The sequence below is a fragment of the Python bivittatus genome, unplaced genomic scaffold (assembly GCF_059951505.1).
Source record: "Python bivittatus isolate LINGU-HERP-01145 unplaced genomic scaffold, Pbiv_v1 ctg000480_np1212, whole genome shotgun sequence".
NCBI lineage: Eukaryota > Metazoa > Chordata > Lepidosauria > Squamata > Pythonidae > Python > Python bivittatus.
In genome coordinates, this window is record NW_028277075.1 from 23078651 (window position 1) to 23097741 (window position 19091).

The following is a 19091-nucleotide window of genomic DNA, read 5'->3' on the forward strand; positions in this document are numbered from 1 at the left end:
GTGTGTTTGGGATCATTGTCATGCTGAAAGACCCAGCCACGTTTCATCTTCAATGCCCTTGCTGATGGAAGGAGGGGTTCACTCAAAATCTCACGATACATGGCCCCATCCATCCTTTCCTTTACACGGATCACTCGTCCTGGTCCCTTTGCAGAAAAACAGCCCCAAAGCATGATGTTTCCACCCCCATGCTTCACAGTAGGTATGGTGTTCTTTGGATGCAACTCAGCATTCTCTCTCCTCCAAACACGACGAGTTGAGTTTAGACCAAAACACTACTTTGGTTTCATCTGACCATATGACATTCTCCCAATCCTCTTCTGGATCATCCAAATGCTCTCTAGCAAACTTCAGACGGGCCCGGACATGTACTGGCTTAAGCAGGGGGACACGTCTGGCACTGCAGGATTTGAGTCCCTGGCGGCGTAGTGTGTTACTGATGGTAGCCTTTGTTACTTTGGTCCCAGCTCTCTGCAGGTCATTCACTAGGTCCCCCGTGTGGTTCTGGGATTTTTGCTCACCATTCTTGTGATCATTTTGACCCCACAGGGTGAGATCTTGCGTGGAGCCCCAGATCGAGGGAGATTATCAGTGGTCTTGTATGTCTTCCATTTTCTAATTATTGCTCCCACAGTTGATTTCTTCACACCAAGCTGCTTGCCTATTGCAGATTCAGTCTTCCCAGCCTGGTGCAGGTCTACAATTTTGTTTCTAGTGTCCTTCAACAGCTCTTTGCTCTTGGCCATAGTGGAGTTTGGAGTGTGACTGTTTGAGGTTGTGGACAGGTGTCTTTTATACTGATAACAAGGTCAAACAGGTGCCATTACTACAGGTAACGAGTGGAGGACAGAGGAGCCTCTTAAAAAGTAGTTACAGGTCTGGGAGAGCCAGACATCTTGCTTGTTTGTAGGTGACCAAATACTTATTTTCCACCATGATTTGCAAATAAATTCTTTAAAAATCAGACAATGTGATTTTCTGGATTTTTTTTCTCATTTTGTCTCTCATAGTTGAGGTATACCTATGATGAAAATTACAGGCCTCTCTCATCTTTTTAAGTGGGAGAACTTGCACAATTGGTGGCTGACTAAATACTTTTTTGCCCCACTGTAAGTCAGTCTTCCTCCAACCTGAAGTCCTGTAGATGTCGTGATTCTGTGAGAATTCACAGCACAAGGGAAAGGCATTGAATTGAGCAGGGTTAACATAGATTTTCAGGACTAATTTGTAAGCATTTCAGCGTAGCATGCATATGCCGTGTTATTTTAGTCATTAGGATTTTCCATACTTTGAAAATGATTCGAAGTAGTGTTTTGCACTTCATACAAATGTGTGTGCATGCTATCTCTCTGCTATTCATTAGAGTAGTCTGTCTTTTTTCTGGCTTCCAGGTGAGCATGAAAACTGTGTAGCTGTTTTAAGGAGTCAGCTCATTAATTCAACTCTTTAAAAGGTGTTGTGGTTGCTTCTTCTGAATAATTTTTGAAGCTTGCACAGTCCTAAGGGTCATCTCCATAATCTTTTCCTTCCATGATTCAGATTTTAATGAAATGTTCTATGCAAGAAAACAGAAAAAATAGGTTGGACAGATGATTAAAAGCATATACGTGTCTTTTATCCTGCTTCCTCTTTGACTCAATGGGGTTCAGCTGACCTGTACAGTACCTTGAATGGAAGACATCTTCAGTGATGATATTATTTCCATAATTGGTTCAGTACTAATTGAAATGTTTGTTTCCTTTCAACAGATACAGGGAGCAGAAGCAGAATTCAGTTCTCTGATGAAATTAAACCATCCTAACATAGTTCGTTACCTATCTATGACCTTTAAAGAGCACAGTGACTCAATTGTAGTACACATATTGGTGGAACACATCAATGGATCTAACCTTTCTGTGTACTTGGACAGAGAGATCCTGCTTCCCATTGATCAGATGCGCCATTACACAACCCAGCTTTTGTCAGCTCTTGACTACTTACACAGCAATTCAGTGGTACACAAGGTTTTGAGTGTATCCAGCATTCTGGTAGATACCAAAGGAAATATCAAGGTGACTGACTATAGTATTTCCAAACGGTTGGCAGAAATCTGTAAGGAGGATGTTTTTGAGCAAACCAAGGTCCGATTTAGTGAGGATGCCTTACCAAACAAACCAGGGAAAAAAGGAGACATATGGAGATTGGGTTTGATGTTACTTGCTCTCAGCCAAGGACAGCTAACCAAGGAATATCCAGTCACAATTCCAAGTGATTTGCCTGATGATTTTCAAGACTTCTTGAAAAAGTATGTAAATAGCTCATTATATTTAACTCTCTGAATATACATAATTATAATTTAGGATTAAGACAGGGATTTTAACAATATTGTTCTTAATGCTTTCAACATGATTCAAGGATTACGAACCAAGAGTTATTTAGGTGTGCAAGTGGAATTTATGCATCCAGGAATTTGAAGGTTTTTTCTTATTAGCTGAAGGTAATAAAAAGGCAAGTGTACTCTAAAATCAAACATTAGTACATAATTAAAAGTATATATACACCTTATATTGATTTTATAACACCATGTTAACTAACTTGGGGTGGGGGGGGTTGTTTTAGTTTTTGGTCTACACCTACATTTTTTCCTCTGGATTTTTTCTGTTTTTAATTCTTTTTTTACTGTCTATCTACCTATCTATCTAATTTTCCTTTGTTTATGTGTCTTACTTTTTAAGAGTTTATGTTGGCCAATTTTTCTCCTATTTTTTTTCTCTTTACATTTGGAAATATAGGCTGTGCATATGTATACAGTATCTGTATTTCAGGTTGTAGCCCAACATGATATCTCTATTAATTTTTTGGCGCATAAAAGGCCTTAGATAGCCATCCCAGAGGAAGCAGACTCTTACCAAATTGAGCAATGTAAATCCTGGACTTCTATGGCTGTACTATGGATTTCCAGAGAGATTTCACAGATGTTTTACATACCTATTTTTACTCTGACTCTGGGATCAGATAATTATGGCTGGGGATTTTAAACAAGTTTTTGATCCTTTATTAGACCAGAATACTACCCGCCTAAATTTTTGTAGGTAGAAAATATTGCAGATATATTTTGTACTTTACTTTGGGGGATACAACACAACTTTTAAATCCTTTGTGACAGTATACCTTTTTTCAGTTGGACATTAGAGTTCTTTTGGGTTAAATTGTGTTTTGGTATCTTGAACTTTTGTTAAATGGATTAATAAATATAATATTGATATGTAAGATCATTTCCCAGTAATATCATTAACTACTACAACAAATAGTGACACCATTTTTTTCTACATGGTATTTAGCAGGTATACCTTTATTTAAACTCATAGCAGTGAATGTGTATTGGGGACTACATGTAATTTCTGCCATCTCCTCACATCCTGTATGTTCTGCTGGAAAGGAGAATTATTTTGTCTGGTGGTTTCTATTCTGCTGACAGATACTATACATAAAACCTTTGATTTCTGAAATGTTAAAATGTGATTCGGTCAATATCTGAATAGAGTTATGAGGTTTGGCATTACTATCTAACTTTATTTTTTTCAGAATGTTGCTACCTAATTCTTCTTGTAACACATTGCATACTTCTGTATTAATATAAATTGATTAAGGAAGAAGTTTTACTTCCTACTTAGCAACTTTTCCCATTCTGGCACTTTCTAGACGGTTTGAGACCCTGTCTCCTAGAATTTCAACTCCTGAAGTTCACAAGGCTGTAGAAGGCTATACTTAGTTTTGCAGATTTAATTGCAAACATGTCAAAGAATCATGTAGTTACAACCTAAATAGGAGTTCTGTTGAGTAATACCAGCATTAAACCTATATTTGTCTGGATTGTACTCAGGTGTGTTTGCTTGGAAGATAAAGAAAGATGGAGCCCTCAGCAGCTACTACAGCATAGTTTTATAAATCCACCGATAATGAAAGCATCTATATTGGAAGAAAACCCAGATGGTAAACTTTTAAATGTTTTCTAGTATGCTAACATTTTAGTAATAAGTAAACATATAACTGTGTTTTTAAAATACATGGCGTATCTCTTTCTATTGTGTTACAATATTATTCAGGAGTTGTATATTTTAATATAAAATGCCTGCCAAAACAATAGGTGGTTTCAAAAAACATTAACATTCTAGTTTTTGATATGCATTATTTATTTAGATATTTTGCCTGAGAGAATTTCAAATGTGCAATATCAAGATATCATCATTCCTAACACTAATTGAAATCAATATTTTTTCAATTTCAGATTCAGCAGCAATAGATGATATTGAGACTGTTATTCCTAGCAGTCAGATTGTTAGCGATGCGTGCTTCACAGAAACGCAGAGGCAACTTTCCCGTTATTACACTGAATTTGAAGAACTACAGTTGCTTGGAAAGGGGGCCTTTGGAGCAGTCATCAAGGTAAACGCAGCATGCAGTGTGAAACAAATTTCATTCTATGGAATCTCTTTGAGGTATGCGTGTGAATAAAACAGTGACAGTGGAGCAAATTTTGACCTTATTCAGCTGTGCACTTCTATACAGAGAAAAATTCAGAGTTTATTTGGGGTAAAAGGAAATAAGCAGGTGCCCAGAAGGAACTGTTTTATGTGATCTCAACTGAAGCATCTGTCTTGTATCATTTTTCATTGGGCAGGTCCAGAACAAACTAGATGGCTGCTGTTACGCAGTCAAGCGCATTCGGATAAATCCCACAAGCAAGCAGTTCCGAAGAATTAAAGGGGAAGTAACACTTTTGTCACGACTAAACCATGAGAACATTGTGCGATATTACAATGCATGGATAGAGAAATATGAGGGTCCTCTGCTTAATAATTCGGCATCAGAAAGCACAGAAGGGAAGAAAGTAGCTGAGAAGCTGGCTCAGAACGGGAGAGGTGAACAGGAGTTTGTGGATGATATAGAAGCAAATGCCCCTCCTCCTGTTCTGACCAGTTCAGTGGAGTGGAGCACCTCCTGTGAAAGATCATCCAGTGCCAGGTTCAGTGGAGCTGATCAAGAATCCAGTGATGATGATGATGAAGAAGAAGAAGGGGAAGGAGTCTTTTCACAGTCATTCTTGTAAGTTGGAACATTTAGTTTCTCTGCTTTCCTTTTGCTTGTTTACTGCCAACTGATTAGATTGTGTGTTGTTCATGGAAGGGATTATTCTGTTTGATGCTTGGAATCTAGCAGAAGCAGCTGTTAAAATGGAAGATGATTTTTGCTTATTCCCCCATCCCCCAGACCTTCTACCTGTAAGAACCTTCTACCTCTCAGATGTTGCTTCTTGCATGGTACAAAGCTAAATGCAACATCTTTCTGCAGATATGAATGTATACTTATTATTTATTTACAGTTATTTATAGATTCAGAGTAAGAAAACTGGGAAAATGGAACATACAGAAGGTTGGACACCCTTTCAGTGAGAACTTTGTAATGCTTCCTTTGGCAGAAGTAACTTCTTCCAAACGTTTCCTGTAGCCAGTGAAGAGTCTTTCTACTCTTGCTTTTGGAAGTTTTCCCTTATTCTTTTTTGCAGACTCTTCAGAAACATTTTTAGGTCTCCTGCATGTATTCAATCTCCTCACAAATTTTCAATAACATTCAGCCTGGAGTCTGTGAAAGCCATTCCAAAACCTTTATCTTCATAGTTAATTTGGAGGTATGTTTCATATTGTTGTCATGCTGAAATATTCAGCTTCTTTTCAACTTCAGTTTCTTCACTGACTATTGGAAATCAGCTTAAAAGCCTTGAAAAACCTCCTTAATACTGCCCAAAATTGGTTGGATCTGCAAAACGGATCACTGTAAAATTTTGTCCGTACCATGTTCACTATTTTCTTATTTTGAACCTGTAAAAACTGCACATAACTATGCACTCAAATCTGCAGAAACAGATTATGTTTAATTTTGTATCATGTAGAGATTGTGCCAGCTTCTGTTCACTTACAGATTCATTGAAACATGCAATTTGACTAGCAGTGCTTAAACGTTTGCACAAAGTGTATCTGAAATGGAAGATAAACCATCTTTTAGGATTTTTGCCTGTGTGATCGATGTTATATTACAATTTAATAAAATAAGGTATATCTATCCCAGTGTACAGTGCAGTTGTACAACAAAACTCATAATTAATTCAATCAATAAATGAAAGTTTTTGTTTCTTAATTTAGGCCAGCAGCAGATTCTGAAAGTGATATCATTTTTGATCATGGAGAAGACAATAGTAGAAATCAGATAATGGTAAATATTCTACTGAAAATATATCTTTAAGACTCTTCTTTCAAATCTGTGGATTGACAGTCTGGTGATGAAAAGCTACAGCATGTATTGTCATATGGTTCTGCTTGCAGTTAAAAGCCACAATAACATTGCAATTTGTTTTATTGATAGAGTATTTGTACCCAGCATGATGTGGTGGTGTTGGATGGTAGCATACAAATAAAACAGGTTTATTTGGCATTTCAGCACATAACAATGTTGTGTTTAAATGCAAGTAATATTATAAGTGGATTTATGGACTGATTAAATGTATGTAGTAAAGAATTAGGTTTTCTTATATTGTACTTCTGTATTTCTGTGATCCAGGATGAAGACTGCAAGGAAAATAGTGAAGAAGACAGAGCATCAGTGATTCAGACTGTGCATCATCTTTATATTCAGGTTAGTAATTGTCATTTGGTGCATCCAGGATAAATGCATCCAAAATAAAATGAACGATTTCTGTTTCTGAGATAGAAGAAACATAGTCAGTATCCAAAATCAGGAGCTATGTAAGAAGTCAGTGAGAAGTGAATTTTTCAGCCTTATAATTTATGTAAGCACACAATTTATCATTTCAGAGCATGCTTAAAATGGTAAAGTCTCTCTCAACTCAGCTCAGCTCTTGATGACTACATGCATACATGCATGTTGTTTTCCTGGTAGCAATGTGGACATGAGATGTCCTGCTGGGATGTTTTTTTGATTACCACTTTACACCCTACTGCTGTGGGATTTTCACAACCTAGCCTAAAGCCTTGGGATTTCCTGATTGTCTCCCCTCCAGGTACTAACCCTGTCAGCTTTTTGAGGTTAGCCAGGTACTGCCACCTCCTGTGAGCCTGTCTACCTGTTGCATCTGATGTGAGGAATGATGATCCACAAGGAGGGCAGATGTTAGAAGCTTTTGCTGATGTTTGAAACAAACCCCTTTGTATTAGATTTGCCTCACCTCACTGCATAAAACACTCAAAATTGCTATAAATGAATTAACCAATATCAAAATACTGTGTGCCTTTGAAAAGGATAATGTCTACCTGGATGTTACAAGTCTTTAGAATTGATCAAACAATATATAGTATGTAGAGGCATCCTTATGAATCATGTAAACTTTTTCCTCTGTTCTTAGCATAACAAGGGTAGAAAGACATTGGTTCCTTTGAAGGACTGATTTTTCCAGTCAGCCAGCTAAGGAAGTAAAATTCATGCCAACAAACCTACAGTTCTCCTCCTTTGTCTCCTTCCATTGTCTGCCCTCAAAAGAGGATGAAATTTAGCTAGTCAGAATACATTTCTTTAAATAAATTTCTTTTAAAATGAAGCTTCCAGTAATTGAATGATTAATCACCCCAAACTGGGCTGTAGAATAGTAACAGTTATACATGTGATGATCTTTCCAGATGTTTTCAGTTGGTTTTTTTTTCTCCTAATTTTGCATCTGAAGATGGAATATTGTGAAAAGAGCACTTTACGAGACACCATTGATCAAGGTTTATACCAAGATGCCAATCGCCTTTGGAGACTTTTCCGGGAAATTTTGGATGGCTTAGCTTATATCCATGAAAAGGTTAGCGATGTTCATGCCAAGCAGATGCACATCTCTTGTACTTCCTTGGGTTTTAGTTAATTATTTGCCAAAATGTTATTCTGCCCTTGATGAAGGCAGGGGAGGTCTCAATTACTATATTGCTATCCAGTTTTCATTTGTGGTTCCCAATATACCGTATTTTTCCGTCAATAAGACGCCCCCATGTACAAGATGACCCCCACTTTTCCAACCCAAAATTAAGAAATCAATATTTTAAAGATAGTGCAGAACACATTTTTATTTAGTAATTAGTTAACATTTACCTGATACACTCGGTGGGAGGAGGTCCAAACGGTCTCTCTGCAGCTCTATTTCCATGCTCTTTTGCATAACTGATTACATTCAAGCAGGAGTGAAACTGCCGATAGCTTGTCTCTGCAAACAGACTTCCTCTAATTGGTTTGTTCAGCATCAGCTGACATCAGTTACATAAGGCTCGTGATTGGAGGAAGTCTGTTTGGGAGACAAGCTATTTCACTCGTGATTGGAGGCTAGCAATAGGAGGAAGCCTGTCTGCAGAGACAAAGTAAGGGCAGTTTTGCAACCGTGCGGTTCTCTCCTCGGCTGACTTCCTTGAATAAGACGCCCTTCAATTTTTAGGGTAAGGATTTTAGAAAAAAAGTATCGTCTTATAGTCGGAAAAATACGGTATCTGGGAAAGTCAAAAATCATGACCACCACTTTAAACCTTAGCAGAACTCCTTATCCATTGAAACAATCCAAACCAATATATGTTTGCTTCTGCCAGCAAGATAACCACCTGACTGCTGTTCTCCTGCTGTATCCCCATACTCAGGAATCGGTAACCTGTAAAACGCTGTTTTGCAAATCTGGTGCCCTTCTCAGTTGTACCTGTCAGGGTAGCACATACACCACATTGTGGCATTCCATGTGCAATGCAATAAACAGCCCACAGTCCATTGTAGCAAAAACTATACAGACCTTTGCTGTACAATTTTTACAGTAAATCTTTACAAACAGAACTTACAACTAATACTCCAACACCCATGATGCCTTGGGTTACATACGTTGGTTTGTGCTGTGTCATGCCACACCCTACAGGTGTGAGCACTTGGTACCTTGCAGAGCTGATGATGGAGGCAGCTCAGCTGTGCTCTGTCATTCACACAGACAAAAATTCCTACTTCAGGGTATAGCCTGACAGTACCAACAAAATTTGGCAAAAAACTTCCATTTTGCTATCTTTCACTGTATTTTGTGTTTTCTTATTCTTGTAATATATTGGGAGGGGGAGGAGTCTTGGATTCTATGGGATATTTTTTAATCTTTTCTGTTTTTTCCCCCCAAATTTAATGGTTTGGTCATGCCTGTGTTGATGTTACTGGCTGAGCTAGTATAACCCACGGACACTAAAATAGTAGAACAGGAAAGATTTTAGTTGATTTTCCTCTCCTTTTCCAGCCCCCTTTGAACATAAGGGATTCTGGGAAGTACTTTCAGAAGATACCCAGTGTTGCAAGGGAGTGCCATTTTCAGAAGACAGTGTTTAAGTTTAAACCGAGCTTCAAATGCAGCATTGCAGAGTTAAAGTTTCAGTGTCAATTCTGCGTGCTCAGTTGGTCCTTGGAGGTCTTTTGGTAACAGCCTCTCCAGAATCTCCAGGCCAACAGGGATTACGGTTCATGAAGTTTGGGATATTACTGCTTTGCTATTAATACTGTTACTATATAACGGTGTTTCTCAACCTTGGCGACTTTAAGATGTGTGGACTTCAACTCCCAGAATTCCCCAGCCAGTATACTGGCTGGGGAATTCTGAGAATTGAAGTCCACACATCTTAAAATCACCAAAGTTGAGAAACACTGCTATATAATGTTTCCCCGTCCATTTCCAGTTTTTCCCCGGACTCTAACATTTTCTGGATGTTTAGTTATCTTTGGCTGGACTGCAATATTACCATCATCCTGGTAATATTGAATTGAAGTTCTGCAAATATGTTTGAAATCTCTTTGTGGGCAATGCTATCCTGTTGATAATGAAATAATAAGCATCATCATTATTATTAGGGTCTTTTTGGAGGGGGAATGCCTTCGAGTCAATTTTTAACTCCTGGCAAATGGCTGAACAAGTTCCTGCAGTTTTCTTGGCAAGGTTTTTCAGAAATGATTTGCCATTGCCTCCTTCGTAGGGCAGAGAGAGAGTGACTGGCCCAAGATCACCCAGCTGGCTTTGTGCCTAAGGCAGGACTAGAACTCATGGTCTCTTGGTTTCTAGCCTGATGCCTTAACCACTACACCAGACTGGCTCTCAGTGGTATTAGTAGTACTATATTAATTAGTATACCCTGCTTTTAAGATATAAATCCTACCAAGGAGGCTCACAAGTAGCATTAACAATAATAAAAATATTTACATAACCTGTGCTATAATACTCTGGGCAGTGTTCAAAAATTGCTACTTAGTGTCTGTATGTGTATAAATCCATTAATACAGTGTTTCTCTATCTTGACAATTTACAGTTAAAGTTGCCAAGATTGAGAAACACTGCTCTAATATATAAGGGTTAGATGGAACAAAACTCAGTTAAAAAAAAGACTAATTTTTTTTCAGAATAAAAGACCAAAGGCCAGGTAGAATGCCTCAATTAGCACCCCCCCAACACACACACATACACACACAAACAAAATGGAGCTGGGAAGCCTAGTGAACCTCTGATGACCCTCAACCAACACAGGAATGTAAACAGATTTTCCTACTACTCTTAATGGGTGAGCTGACTCATACTGGAGGATTCAGTCATGTATTCTGTTTGAGGTCTGATTCATATACATAGTATTTCATATCAAACTTTATTTGATTTTATTAAAGGGAATGATTCACCGAGATCTGAAACCTGTCAACATTTTTTTAGATTCAGAAGATCATGTGAAAATTGGTGACTTTGGTTTGGCAACAGATCACCCAGCATATGCAGTAAGTGTTTGTAAGAAAAGATTAATGCTATAGTGTATAATTTGGGAAATATTACTATAGAACCAAGATAATGCTTTAATTTTAGCTTATGTGGCTAATGCATCAGTCTGCAGGAGAGATGTTAATTTCTCTTACATTGTGCATCATGTTACGGTTTGTAGCTTCACTTGAACTTCTGACCCTGTTACCTACTTTTTCCTTTAAGTTGCCTAGACTTGTATACGTATTTATCCACATCATCTTTTTATCCTCACTGACTAACTCAAGGTCCTGCTAATGAGTTTCATAACTGAGCAAGGGTTGAAGTCACATTTCCATTTGCATGAATTTTCAAGCAACACTGTTTTTGCTTTTCAGCCATTAAAGATCTAAGAATGTGGGAAGATATAACCAGATATAGTGGGGTTTCTTTTTCAGGTAGACTCTAAACCTGGAGAAGTTTCCAATGAAAATTTGGTTAAAAGTGATCCGTTGGGTAGGTATAAAACAGAATATTTTTCCTGCCTTATCTAAACATGTATTTTTGAAATGCAACTTTCGAGATTGAAATGAATTAATATCCTTCAAACTTCAGGATCAGGGCCAGCATTTGCCCTCCAATGCTTTAATTTTTAAGCAACCTTATGTTGGCCACTGGCAAGCCCTGTAAGACTGGTATCTACCACTTCCTGTATGAATAGTTTTCATATTTGAACACTAAGAACTTCATATTTATGACATTCTTTGTTCTAACCAATGTTTCTAACATAATTTTGTGAACAACAGTAGCTCCACTGAATTCAGTAGCAATTTGGACCTCACTTGCTTTTTCTTGTAAGATTTTAGTCTGCTTCTGATCCAGGAATTTTCTCCAACATTTCTCTTATCATTTTGTGATGAAAGCAGGAATTCTGGCCATAAAATAATGTGCATAATATTGGTAAGAATACAATGAAAGCCTGGAATATAAAGAGTTGCAATAAATACTGAAAGCTTGGAACCCATAATAAATGCCTCTTCACAGCTCAGACTATACAGTGAAAGAAATAGACAAGTTTGATTTGATAAAATATTTGCGCAAATATCCCCATCTGAATTCATACTTGCAAACTGACTAGGATAATTGCATTTTCAAGCTATACAAAATAATGTAAAATGTGTGAGTTACTTTCTGAGCATTCAAAAGACAGTAAAGCAGTTAATAAAATAATTAAATATTTGGTTTTTAATAGGAAACTTAACAGGAATGGTTGGCACTGCTCTTTATGTGAGTCCAGAGGTCCAAGGAAGTACTAAGTCTGCATACAATCAGGTAAGTTGGTACGCTTCGTAAAATAACCATGACATTGCACAGTTGCTGCCATCATACTTTTATATAATGCTAATGTCTGAAGTAAACAAAACATACTATCCAAAGATCTCAATAGGCAAGAGGAAGGGATGCCTACAAATGTGAATAGTCAACATGTAAAATCCATCCATCCATCTTCTTGTAAAGCTGCTACATGACACCAAATGCCATTCTAAAAGTTTTCCCCTATGAATAATTCTGCATACAATCAGGTAAAAATGTCCATAAGACTCGCATTCCTATTAGGAAAATTGCCCTTATGCACATTATGTGAAATCCACAGTGAGCCTTTTGGATCCAGGTTGCTTGGTTGGGTCCAAAAATCGCCATTTACTTCTGTACCTGCATGGAGTTTTTGTGAATTGTTTTTTGCCTCACTGAAGTTCCCTGCATCATCTGTAGGCAGAAAAGGAGGATATAACAAATAATTATTATTATTAATAACCTATAATTATTCATAGGGGAAAACTTTTAGAATGGCATTTGGTGTCATGTAGCAACTTTACAAGAAGATGGATGGATGGATTTTACATGTTGACTATTCACATTTGTAGGCATCCCTTCCTCTTGCCTATTGAGATCTTTGGATAGTATGTTTTGTTTACTTCAGACATTAGCATTATATAAAAGTATGATGGCAGCAACTGTGCAATGTCATGGTTATTTTACGAAGCGTACCAGAATTCTGCTTGCAGTCATAAGAATTCAGAAGTTCTTCACACTTTTCTTCACAGTAATTTTTTTATGGGCCTGTAGTGAGGTAATCAATTAGATTAAGTAAGATCTCTGGACCTTTTAGATTCCAGATTCTATTTCTTGCAAGTATACTGACTTTCAGTCTTCTTTTTCTAGAAAGTGGACCTCTTCAGTTTGGGTATAATATTCTTTGAGATGTCCTACCACCCAATGACTACTGCATCGGAAAGAATCTTTGTTCTCAGTCAGTTAAGGCTCGTATGTATGAAGTTCAGTAATAACTTGTCCAGCAACAACTTATTTGTTTACAGATAAAATGCTTTTGTAAACTACAAAAAGGCTATATTTCTTGTATATTTCATGCCAATTGCTCTAGGTCTTATAAAACTTTAACTCAGTTACTAAAAACGAATAGCATTATATCTCATAAATTTCTAGATCAGATCTTTCCCAAGAAATATTTGTTTTATTCATTTGTACTCAGGACAATCTGTGCAAGATCTTTCGAGCATTGATATTATCTTCTGCTTTAGTTTTTTATTTTGTAGGATATTCTCAGAAAAAATTAAATCTGCCACAATAATTATGTGTGTAATAAACCTTTGTTCTGCCTGTTTGGACAGTTTCTCTCTGTTGACCTCCACTGCTTCCACTTTTAGAAAATAAGGAGGAAAAATACACAGCTTAGTATATGAATAAAGTTTGTTGTATATGAAATAAGAAGCATAATCAGCCTATGTCTGCATTATATCATTATGGGCTCTGTATTAGGGAAAGGCAAAGCATTAAAAAGAGGTGCTTCACAAAACATGTTAGTCTAAATGAAGAATTACTCTTCAGACTATTTAAGCAGCCACATCTTCTGCAAGACTTGCTTAGCTGCTTCATGTCTGTACCTATATAGACAATGTAGCTGGGCATGCATGTATGTATGGAAACAGCTGGGAGCAGCTTTTGAAGCTGGCCCTTGAGCCTTCTGAAAGATGTGGCTGCTTTAGTACTCTGAAGAGAGATGCTTTGTCTCCACTAACATACTTTGTGAAACACTTCTGTCTTTCAAACACTTTGCTTAGTTCTAGTTTACATTAACTATGTGATGGTTTAAAAAGATACAGGATTTGTACCACACAATTGCTGGTGTAAGTACTCTATGTCAACTGTAGAAAGACAGGTGGGAAATTGGCTGAAATAGTTATCAGTCTGTATCTCATATTTTTACGCAATTTGGTGCCCTCTAGATATGATGGATTTCAACTTTCATAATTCCTAGCTAGTATGGCCCTTGGATATGCTGTCTGGGAATTAAAAGAATTGAGATCTAACGCTCCTGAAAGGCATTAGGTTGGGAAAAACTGCCGTACATAATTTTGAATGCCAGTCACATTTACATTTTGATTCACATAACTTTAAAGATTATCTTTGTTTATTGTAATATACTTTATTTCTCAGCCATCTATTGAATTTCCAAAAGACTTCAATGAAGTGAAAAATGCAAAGCAGGTATTCTTTTTTTTTTAAAAAAAAGTAATTGCTATATTGTGTATTAAAATTGTAATGTCTGTTTCCCCCCTTGGGATTAAATAATACTTATACAAGTAATCTAGTTCCCTGAAACAAAGAAAAAGGATATTTAGAAAGTAATATTGAAGTAATATTTCTAAAGAATGACTTAAATACTATACAGTTTACAGATGTTATTAGTATGGCTGAACGATTAATCAGTATTTTATATTTTATGATATTAGTTGTAAATGTAATATATACTGATGTGTGTAACCAGGAAGACACATCTCGAGACAGCTAGTTAGAAAGAAAACTTTTTGATTTATAAATTTGAAATGGCACTATATATTTTGGTTTTTAGAAATTGGTGATTGCTTGGCTATTGAACCATGATCCTTCAAAACGACCAACTGCTATGGAGCTCTTAAAAAGTGAACATCTTCCACCTCCTCAGATGGAAGAGTCTGAACTTCATGAAGTCCTTCATCATACTTTAGCCAACGTGGACGGAAAAGCCTACCGGACAATGATGGGCCAGATATTTTCTCAGCGCATATCTCCTGCAATAGATTATACCTATGACAGTGATATCCTCAAGGTGTGTTCTTAAGTCTGCATTAAAAAGAAAAAGCAACTCTAGATACTTTTGGAATCTATTAGAATGTATTCAATTTAGGGTAGACAATTGAGTGTACCTGGAATGTTTTTCTTGACTAATAGGCCCAAGTGAATGTTTGCTGATTCATTCCTGCAGACACTGCAGGTCATGTGTGTGGAAAGTCATTTTACTCCTAAGAAGATGTGCCCCATAATGCATCACACAGGGGCGATTGCATGTAAATATGTAAAAATACTTGTTTCCCAGTATAAGCAGATCATGTCCCCAAACTGTCGTATAATCTTTGCTAGCCTTCAGTTTAATGTAAGTAAATTCTCACTCTTGGTTTCAGTGAGGAAAGAACCAACAGAAAAAGGGTAAAAAACTAATGGGGAAGAAAAGTGGAAAGCATGGGGAAATATTGCTCTGACTATTGCTAATGCTCCCAATGTAGTACTTTAATATACAAATAAAGTATGAAAGGGGCAGGGGAGTGGGGTATTAGCGAATGTTTGATTGCTGCTTTGTGACTTCCCATTATATCTTAAAAGCTATTTTCATTGGTGGTGGTGTTTGCTTTTGAAGCAGCAGTATTATTATTATTATTATTATTATTATTATTATTATTATTATTATTCAACTTATATGGCTGCCCAAATCCCAATGACTCTGGGCAGCCATGTCATGGTGCTTGCCTTCTCAATCTGGAGTCCTTTCAGGGCAGAATTTCTGAGATACATTTTAAACATTATACTGCCCATTATTATAACTAACCAGCTTTAAAAAATCAAAACATGGTACAAATTCATTGCATAAACATGTTGCACATTTTTAAAAACAAATTTAGCTGACCATAATACAAAATCCTAGGATCTATTTCCTACAGACCGGGACAAACTCGATGTGTGCAAAACAATATGCAAGAGTTGAAGTGCTCAGTCAGACACTGTTTTCAAATTTATGAGTTGAGATGGAACATAGGAGTAAACTGCAGACATGAGAACCAGGTTTCAAGCATGCATACTCCTAAAGGCTAATGAAGTGAAAATAAGAAATAAACATTAGTTAATGCCCACTTTTTGGGAATAGAAAACTCATCTGATCTTTTGAAACTGCAAATATTTACTGCAAATATCTTTACTAATTAATATTGTATGTAAGCTTCACTTGCTGAATGTAATTTCAGTATTTTCCTGCTCATGGTATAGATGTACTTTGTGTGATTTTTGGGACTGGAGAGAAAAAATGCATTGCTTATCTCTGATCATTGTTAATTTTAGAGTAGCTTTTCAGTTTGGTCAACCAAGATTCAACAACATGTGTGTGAAACTATTAGCCGAATCTTTAAAAGACATGGTATGTATGTTTATATTATATATTCTTGAATTAGATTCAGACGTACCCTGTTCTTGAATTAATTTCAGACATAGCAATATTATATGACTGCTAGGTGTAGCTTTCACCTGTTTTATGAGATGTCAAATAATTTGATTTACTGAAATGTTAAAATGAACAGACACTGCATGGAAGTTCAAATGTTCCTACTTGTTATAAGAAGGCTTGCGTAAGAAACTTGCTGGTGAATAGTACAAAATAATTTAAAAATCACCAAAATATTAAATAAGTTGGCAGTTCCAAGGAATAAGCTCAAGAAGATAGCAAAATCAGCAAGATCTCTCCTTTCCTCCCTCCCTTCCTCCCTCTCTCTTACACACACAAACACAGACCTTTGTAACTAGTCATAAGCACTTACTTTATTTATTGAGAATGTTAAGTGAAAGATAGGCTTCTGAAATAGTTTCTTTAAAAATTATTTCCTATTTGTTCTATGGAATTATAATAGTTTTTAGCATTTTTGCACAGGAGCTGTCAAGATGCAAACTCCTCTGCTGATGCCTAGGAATAGAAAACTGTATGAGCACAACGAAGCTTCATATTTGATGGATCACAGTGGGATGCTGGTGATGCTTCCTTATGATCTCAGGGTGAGTATGCTTGTTGTCTTCAAGGATCTTGGACCAGCCTTGCCTAATCTGGTGGCCTCCAGATTTCTTGGAATATAGCTTCTATAATTCTCAGGCAGCATGGCCAAATCAACTATTGTGGGTTGGAAATTGATTTGGATAGCTTGCACAAGGGGATGCATTGGGAAGGAAGAAAAGAAATGTTGGTATAGTTCCATGTTTGATAGGAAGACAAGTTTACTTAAAGAATAGAACATCTTGTTTTCTTTATGTTATAAACCATACTTTTACTTCAAACTTACTGCTGATAATAATGAAAATTATATTTTATTTTATGTTATTTGCTTTTCAGTTTATAACCTGCTTTTATGCCTCTTTTCAGATTCCATTTGCAAGATTTGTGGCTAGAAATAATATAACAAATTTGAAAAGGTAAGGGAAATCTTGCAGGTATATTTTTATTGTTTCTTCAAAACTGGAGAAAGATGGATGTTTGTATGTTGTACTTTTGTAAAATAAAGCTGGCTTAGAGGAGGGAACAAAGTTCATTGAAAACCGTATATTTTGAATGAAGGTTCCTGGCATCTCCAGTTAAAAAAGGATCTCCTGTACTATATCCAACAAAAATCCTTACTTAGGCCTTGAAGCAACCTTTCCCAACGTAAGGACTTTAGGCATGTTGGACCACAATTTCCATCACCCATTGTCATTGGGGGGCCCTTCAGACAGTCACTCATGCACTGGTCACCTCATGGCTTGACTACTGCAATATACTCTACTTGAGGCTGCCCTTGGGCACTACCCGGAAACTCAAACTGGTCCAGAATACAGCAATCCAGGCAATGATGGGCATGCCTCAGTAAGCTCATGTAACATCTCTGGTTTGTGAGTTGCACTGGTTGCCTGGTTGCTTCTGGGTGTGATTCTAGATGCTGGTCATTACCTATAAAGCCCTACATGGCATCGGACCTAGTTACTTGAGGGACCACTTGTCTCCCATAGTATCTATCCAGATGATTCGATCTTGCATGGTTGGTGCACTCCAGGTTCCTTCAGTTAAATAATGTCATCTATTGGGACCCCCAGAAGTGCTTCCCCCCCCCCCCGTAGCAGCACCTGCCCTCTGGAATCAGGTTTTCCCCAAGATCCAGATGATCCCCACTCTGTTGTTGTTTAGAAGGGCCATGAAAATCTGTCTCTTCACCCAGGCTTTTGGCAAGGAAGAGTGAGGACCCTTGCTTGGTTCCCATCCTATCTGTTAATCTTGCCATCTTTTATCTTATTCTTTTTAAAATTGGTTTTATTGTAATTTCCTTCTTGTGAGCCACCCAGAGTTGTTCGGACTGCATACAGGCTGCATACAAGTTTGATAAATAAATCATGGCCCAAAATATATGGAAATTATGGGAGTCATAGCTTAACAAATCTAAACAATGGGAAAAATGTCTTTGAAAATCATGGCCAGTTGGAGTAGACAAAATTGATAGATGGGTTAACGTGTACTACCACAGACTACCACAGAAGATGGCTTTACGTGTTTCAGTTGTAAACATTTATCTCTCTAGATACTGCATTGAGCGAGTTTTCAGGCCTCGGAAATTAGATCGTTGTCACCCAAGAGAACTCTTAGAATGTGCATTTGATATAATCACACCTGCTGGAAATAGTTTTTTACCTATTGCAGAAACAATCTACGCAATCTCTGAAATAATCCAGGAATTTCCTGTGCTGCAAGTAGGTGTTGTTCTGCCCTGTTCTTTCCAAAATGTATAGGGTGGGAATATTAGTGTTAAAGCTATTTTCTTTGCTTGCTCTCAGAGAATCCAAGATTTAACTCCTCCTACTTGCTAATAAGACCAGTAGCCATATGATCTGGCTCCGTCTCTGTTCTTACTCCATGTAGATGCAAAAGAAAACTTGTTTCTTCTTTGGTGTTTTTTGCTCAGTTCTGTTTACCTTTTTTCCCTGTTTTATTTTGCAGAGCTTTCTGGTTTTAAAAAAAAGGTTCTTTTGCTCTCTCTTCCCTTGTTCCTGCTTCTCATAACATGAACATGCCGAAGCTTGTAAAGCATAATCGATCAAACTCTCCTTTTTACAAGTTTATCAAACTATAGTGTCTTGAATTTGGCAACAATGCCATCTCCATCTGTCACTGAAAATACAACATAGAAGGGCTAGCATGCAGATTAGTTCAAGTCTCATTCCTAGCAGA

At 37.1% G+C, this 19091-nt stretch overlaps 1 protein-coding gene across 5 annotated transcripts in view; it reads left to right on the forward strand.

Annotated features, from left to right (window-relative positions):
- EIF2AK4 (eukaryotic translation initiation factor 2 alpha kinase 4) overlaps positions 1 to 19091 on the forward strand; it is a 46887-nt gene that overhangs the window by 13782 nt on the left and 14014 nt on the right. For all 5 annotated transcript variants that reach the window (XM_088145441.1, XM_088145439.1, XM_088145438.1 and 2 more), the window contains exons 9-25: positions 1749 to 2284; positions 3863 to 3972; positions 4268 to 4425; positions 4661 to 5085; positions 6180 to 6249; positions 6595 to 6669; positions 7712 to 7834; positions 10684 to 10788; positions 11206 to 11263; positions 12000 to 12079; positions 12971 to 13072; positions 14264 to 14314; positions 14679 to 14915; positions 16196 to 16271; positions 16779 to 16900; positions 17262 to 17311; positions 18445 to 18613. In XM_088145441.1, coding sequence (XP_088001567.1) covers positions 1749 to 2284; positions 3863 to 3972; positions 4268 to 4425; positions 4661 to 5085; positions 6180 to 6249; positions 6595 to 6669; positions 7712 to 7834; positions 10684 to 10788; positions 11206 to 11263; positions 12000 to 12079; positions 12971 to 13072; positions 14264 to 14314; positions 14679 to 14915; positions 16196 to 16271; positions 16779 to 16900; positions 17262 to 17311; positions 18445 to 18613 — 2547 coding nt within the window. The remainder of the gene's footprint in view (positions 1 to 1748; positions 2285 to 3862; positions 3973 to 4267; positions 4426 to 4660; positions 5086 to 6179; positions 6250 to 6594; positions 6670 to 7711; positions 7835 to 10683; positions 10789 to 11205; positions 11264 to 11999; positions 12080 to 12970; positions 13073 to 14263; positions 14315 to 14678; positions 14916 to 16195; positions 16272 to 16778; positions 16901 to 17261; positions 17312 to 18444; positions 18614 to 19091) is intronic.